At 29.0% G+C, this 7,266-nt stretch overlaps 1 protein-coding gene across 1 annotated transcript; it reads left to right on the top strand.

Annotated features, from left to right (window-relative positions):
- The first annotated feature begins 3,934 nt into the window (after positions 1–3,934).
- Positions 3,935–4,600, top strand: LOC145060119 (uncharacterized). The gene has a single exon (XM_079007842.1). It carries the CDS (start codon positions 3,935–3,937, stop codon positions 4,598–4,600), a length of 666 nt encoding a protein of 221 aa, XP_078863968.1.
- Positions 4,601–7,266: the final 2,666 nt, after the last annotated feature.

Below are 7,266 nucleotides of genomic sequence, written 5' to 3'. Positions count from 1 at the left end.
GAAAACCACATAATTTTACATAATACATAAGAACATGAAATTCACATACTTTTACATACATATTATGTTGTTGTATTGTTCTTTTTTACCGTCGAGATTAAAATATATATAAGTTTTTAAACAATTTTATAATTTTTTTTGTGTTTTTTTTCCAATTAAAACAATAATTTTTTTTTTTTTCAATTATAGCATCCTTTAACTTATTTTTATGGTAAACGATTATTATTGGTTATAGAAATATTATCTTATGAATTAATTTGAAGATTATAAGTTAACTATATAACTTAATGGTTAATTAATTTGGAGTTAGTTTGGGTAAAAACTAGAAACTTTCTAGCTTTTGTATATAAGTTTTTAAACAATTTATATATATATATATATATATATATATATATATATATATATATATATATATCTATTGTGTTTTTTCTTCCAACTATAACAATAATTAATTTTTATTTTCTTTTCAATTATAGCATCCTACTTATAAGAAAACCACATAATTTTACATAATACATAAGAACATGAAATTCACATACTTTTACATACATATTATGTTGTTGTATTGTTCTTTTTTACCGTCGAGATTAAAATATATATAAGCTTTTAAACAAGTTTATAATTTTATTTGTGTTTTTTTCCAATTATAACAATAATTTATTTATTTATTTTTTTTTTTCAATTATAGCATCCTTTAACTTATTTTTATGGAAACCGATTATTATTGGTTCTAGTTTTTGTATATAAGTTTTTAAACAGTTTTATAATTTTTTTTTGTTTTTTTTTTCAAATTATAACAATAATTTTGTTTTTCAATTATAGTATCCTACTTATACCAAAACCACATACTTTTACATAATATATAAGAGGATGAAATTCACATACTTTTACATACATATACCACAAATACACCAAATACAAATACATACACATACACACAAAATAACATCCTACTTAAACCTAATACACATAATTTCACATATAAATAATAACATCCTATTTATACCAAATACAAAAGTTTCACAATCATATAAAACATTTACAACAAACATACATACACTCATATACACACAATAATATCCTACTTATAACAAATACATATCATTTTTACCAAATACCCATATACCACATATATACATCAAATACACATACATTGGCATATATACAACAAATTCACATATATTCAAATTAAAAGTGAAATTAGCAAATGAACTTACCTTTGTTGAAGAATTGAAGTTAGAAATTGGTCCCAGAAGCTTTAACCACACCTAATCCAAAACAACACCACCAAAAACAAATATATGAACAATTTATTACCATTCAATCACTAGATGAAGCTAAAAATCGAAATTAACATACAAATTGAAAAGGAAATTACAAAATCAACTTACCTTTGTTGAAGAAATGGAGTTACAAATTGCTCCCAAAACTTTAACCACACCTAGATTCTTAATAGGACACAATGACGGAAAAAAATTGCTTGGAAATGGAGAAATAGAGTGCTTAAAATCGGATGAAGTTGGAATTGGGGAAGGAAAGAAGCAGCAAACAGGAAGGAGTTGGAGAAATGAACCCTCGTCGTGCATTTTTTTTTATCCGCGAGAGGCAATAGCGGTGACACCTTTAGCGGCGACAACTCGACCTTTACCGACGACTTTTAGCAATAGCGGCGACAAACTGGAGGGAAGGGTTCCGCGTGTTTTTTCGTTAACTATTAGCGGCGACTATTTTAACTCTTTAGCGGCGACAAATATGTCACCGCTATTAGGTTTGATGCGATAAGACACCCACCCATTGGATTAGATATCTCATCGAACGATTCATATGCAACAGAGGGGGAAAGAGCGGATTCGGGTGCCAACCCTTTACCGGCGACACTATTACCGGCGACAAAGGGCTTTAGCGGCAACAATATCTTGAGTCGCCGCTAAAGCCCCTTGTCGCCGGTAATAGTGTCGCCGGTAAAGGATATATTTCTTGTAGTGAAATTATGGACAATTATTTGTAGGTTTTCATTGTTTATTTGAATGTATTAATATATAAAATGAATAAAAACCTGACATTGAACCGACGATCGTTATTTCAAGATTCGTCCTACCAATCCTATGCAAGTTTGGTTCTTGTAGATAGCATTTCATCTATTTTTTGCTCAGTATGTTAGGTTGTCATATTTCCTTTGGCTAACAAGAAAAAACACTTCTTAAATTAGGTTTTTTTAATGATTGAAATAGTGGACAATTATTTACAAGTTTTCTATGTGTATTTATATAAATAGTTGTGAGACCGGTATATTATACGGGTTGATTAAAACAAAATGTTAAGTACGAACGATTAAATAGAAATTTTATTTGACTTTGAAATTGAAATAAATGAAAATTATGAGAAAAAAAAACATTCAAAAAATAAATAAATTAAAATTATATGTTTAGTGTGTACTAAACGGGTTAATTATAACAAAATGATAAACACAAAGGTTTGAACTGTAAATTTATTTGAAATTGAATTTGAAATTTAAAATTTAAAATTTAAAATTAATAGTCATTATGGTAGGTTTAATTTATGGAAACTAAATTAATGATATATTGAAAATGAAAATTAAAGTAATGATAAGTGGAAAATAAATATATCTCAAATTATGACAAAATGACATGTGGCTAATTATGAGAAAAAAGACATGCAAAAAATAAATAAATTAAAATTATGTGTTTAATGTGTACTAAACAGGTTAATTATAACAAAATGTTAAACATAAAGGTTTAAACTGTAAATTTATTTGAAATTTAAAATTTAAAATTTGAAATTTGAAATTTGAAATTAATAGTCATTATGGTAGGTTTAATTTATGCAAACTAAATTAATGATATATTGAAAATAAAAATTAAAGTAATGACAAGTGGAAAATAAATATATCTCAAATTATAAAAAAATGACATGTGACTAATTTTAGAGCGCTCGGTATGGGACCAACGAGATTCAACGTATCCGACGTGGACCGTGCGCAACGGCTGCATAACGGGGGGAACACCGCCCCCCCTGCTCGTTGCAACTCGTTGAGGTGGCATCTCGTTGGCGTTGCGACGGGAAGAAACGGATATATTTTGACCGTTTGATGCAACGGTTAAAAAAAAATTAATTATTAAAAAAACCAATTTATTATCCTATAAATACCTCTTATTTTTTTTTTTAAAATTTTCACACTTTCTTCTCTTCTCTACATACTTTCAATTATCTTCAAAAAAAAAATATAGATCCTTTCGACTCGTCCGATGATTCAGATGACGATATTTTCCTTAGGATGATGTATCATTATTACACTACCGAATTGCTACAACCAGACCCAGCCCCGCTACTAACAAGACGTGCGATGTTAAACAGAAATCGCGAGGAAGGATACGAACATCTATATCGCGATTACTTTGTGGATAATTGTGTATACGGGGCGAAGGACTTCAAAAGAAGATTTTGTTTGAGTAGGGATGTGTTTTTACGAATCGCCAACACCTTGGAAAGCCGGTATCATTTCTTTACTTTATTTTTATACAAAATAAATGAAAAATGTACTATATGTTTCTTTAATTTTACAACATATGCAATATATTTTTAACTGTAGTTAATTTATGTTTAGGTACGAATTTTTTCAATTAAGATATGATGCTAGAGGTAGACGCGGGTTTACAACGTTGCAGAAATGTGTTGCGGCCATTCGTTTGATGGCTATGGGGGAGTCACCCGACACCATGGACGACTATATGAGAATGTCCGAAAGAACCGCAAGAGAGAGTTTGTATACATTGTCAAGGGGTGTTGTTGAAACTTTTGGTGACGTGTATTTGCGGAAACCTTCGTTGCATGATTTGCAAGAATTGTATGCGGCGCATGAAGAACGCCATGGGTTTCCCGGAATGATTGGAAGCATTGATTGCACACACTGGAAATGGAAAAATTATCCGGTAGCATGGAAAGGGCAATACGCAAGTGGTCATCACGGATCACCTTCTTTGGTGTTAGAGGCTGTCGCTTCTCAAGATTTATGGATTTGGCATGCGTTTTTTGGGTTGCGGGTTCCAACAACGACGTCAACGTTCTTGATCAGTCGCCAATATTCGACGATCTTTTGAATGGAAAAGCCCCGGATGCTCCTTTCACGGTGAATGGAAACGAATACAAATATGGGTATTACCTTACAGATGGAATATATCCTCAGTATTCCACATTCGTGAAGGCATTCCGCCACCCGGTTGAAGAACGAGACAATTTTTTTAAGAGAAGACAAGAAGGAGCACGTAAGGATGTGGAACGTGCTTTTGGGGTGCTGAAGGCGAAGTGGCATATAGTCGAACATGCAGCACGACCATTGGATTTAGAAACTTTACGATATATCATGTATGCGTGTATCATAATGCATAACATGGTAGTAGAAGATAAAGGGCGAAATATTGCACACTATATCCCAACGGAGCCCAAACACGTTCAGTTTCAACCAGGAACAGCAGATTATTTGCATCGCGTTGTTGACATTCAGGACGCAAATAAACACAGACAACTTCGAGAGGATTTGGCGGATCATATCTTCTATGGTAACAACAACGATAACGAATAGCGTTGTTATTTGTTTTTTTTTGAATTTGGATGTTATTTCTTTTTTTGTTTTTGTTTTTGATATTATGTGTAATTTAGTCTTTATGTTAATTTTAATTTTTAGAAAATTTTAATTGTTTTTTATACTTTTTAAACATTATGTTTTATTTATTTTTAATTTAAAAAATACTTGTCTTAATTTTAAAGAAATCGAAATAAATAAAATAAAATATAAAATGAAAAAAAAGTTGGTGTCATAACAAGATATAACATGTTGCTCATTTTCTCACTTGGTGTTATAACACCATTGATGATGTGGCATGTGATGTGACACCAAAATGGTGTTGCATCTAGTTGCCCACACCTTATGGTCTTATGAAAGAAGGACATATAACAAGTTATTTTTATTTATTAGGATAGAAACGAATAAATGTTTAACAATCGGGTTTCCTCACCATTGAACCGGCGATCGTCATATAGAGATTCGTCCTATCGATCCTACGCAAGTTTGGTTCATGTAAATAACATGCTACACAATTAAAATAAATATTAATAAAAGTATAGTAATAATTAATCATTTAACTTTATTTATGATTGTAAGATTATTTAATTATTTTTTAAGTTTTATATTGTTTTTAAGCATGTTATTTTTTGTTTTACATATATTTTTCATAAATTTGATAAAGGTTTTAAAAGCTTGTCATGTCTTCGTCATGGCTTCAACGCTTGTACATGTCGCTAAACTTTATCAAAATACTGTCTTAAATCATATATATACATAAAAATGAATAATAGTAGAAAATACATACAAAAATATTAATTATATACAAAATTGCCGCCTTAAGTCACCACAAGGTTCGGAAAAGCTTGAGGCTTTACATCGTAGTAAAGTCACTATTTACGTTATTTAGAACATTGATTTTGATGTGTGTATATGTAGAAGTAGGTTCAATCTAAAATGAACAATTAGGGCAACATATGCTGGAACCAATGATCAAGTGACACGTGTCCATTTTTTTTATTCATAAGCAATGTATTATGGAAGTTATTTATGTAGTTATTCCAAAGTGATGTGTTGTTATGTTTTCATTGGTTCCAACATGTGTTGCCCTAATTGTTTATTTTCCATATAACCTTTCCCTATATATATATATATATATATATATATATATATATATATATATATATATAGAAGTTCAAATAAGAAAACTAAATAAAGTGACAAACATCATTAGTATGTTATTATTCTTCTTTGAATTTTATATGTATAGTATTGTAGTAATTACAATATAAATATATTCAATTTTATATTGCTATTCTACTATAAAATTTACATATATGTAGTAATTTAATAATTTTAATGTGAACGTTAATATATGATTGTTATATATTCGTTGAAGAATAATGTAATAAAGTTGTATATACAAAATTTTAATGTGAATATTAATGTGTGATTGTTCATATATTTTTTAATGAATAATGTCATAACGTTGTATATATAAATTTATAGCACAATAATAACATAAAGTAGTGTTCTCACTTTTTTAGTGTTTTATTTTGAACTTAACCCTATATATATATATATATATATATATATATATATATATATATATATATATATATATATATTCTAATTCGTTTTTACAACTTAAGTTTTTAATTTTTTACATATATTTCACAATCTATTTTTACAATTTCGTTTCTTTATTTGGTTTTGAAATGTTTATTAAGTACATCCTTCGGGAATTTCTCAAGATAGCATGTCAAATGATTTAAAAAGAAGCATTTCGTCTATTGTTTGCTCATTTCATTTGGGGAAACCAGAAAAAACACTTCTTATATTTGTTTTTTTTTTTTATGATTGAAATTGTGGACAATTATTTGCAGGTTTTCTATGTGTGTGTATATATATATATATATATATATATATATATATATATATATATATATATATATATATATATATATATATATATATATATATATATATATATATATATATATATATATAAAGAGAGAGAGAGAGAGAGAGAGAGAGAGAGAGAATAAAAGTCTTACAATCGGGTTGATTGTCCATTGAACCGGCTATCGTCATATTAAAAGTTAGGGCAATTATGACACGACACGATAAAAATACACGAAACGAAACAAAATTGAGACAAAATTGAAATTTGAATTCCTGTTCGTGTCAGGTGTAAAAAACACGACGTCATGCCGTTTCGTGTTCGTGTTCAAAATTTGACACGATTTAGCTTTTTTTGTCGTGTTTTTCGTGTTATGTGTGAATAAATATTAATTAAATACATAATTTTTATTTCATGTTATCTTTATCGTGTCGTGTCGTGTTTGTCGTTTTTTAATCGGTTCGTTTTCGTGTTAGTTAAAAAAAAAACACGAGATCGTGTCGTGTCGTGTTCGTGTTACATAAAATTTTGTCGTGTCGTGTCGTGTCAGACAAAAACACGACACGATTGCCCGATTTACCACCCTATTAAAAGTTTTGCTAATAAAACACCCTTTAGACACCATATTGACACTTTTATAAAAAGTCCACAAATAATTCATTACTTATAATCAGTTTTTCCAGAAAACAATGATATTTCAGCAAATCAAAATATTTTAAAAAGTTAATTAGGATGTCCATATTGCAGTATGAGGTGTCTTTTTAGCAAACCTCTTGTAGATAAT

Source organism: Lactuca serriola, chromosome 6, assembly GCF_051521515.1.
Source record: "Lactuca serriola cultivar US96UC23 chromosome 6, Lser_US96UC23_V15, whole genome shotgun sequence".
In the NCBI taxonomy this organism is placed as follows: Eukaryota; Viridiplantae; Streptophyta; class Magnoliopsida; order Asterales; family Asteraceae; genus Lactuca; species Lactuca serriola.
The sequence above is the reverse complement of the archived record's forward strand: the minus strand, read 5'-3'. Positions and strand labels throughout refer to the sequence as shown.

Excerpts from the sequence above, each read along its gene's own strand:
- LOC145060119 (XM_079007842.1), top strand. The coding sequence starts at position 3,935 with ATGGAAAAATTATCCGGTAGCATGGAAAGGGCAATACGCAAGTGGTCA.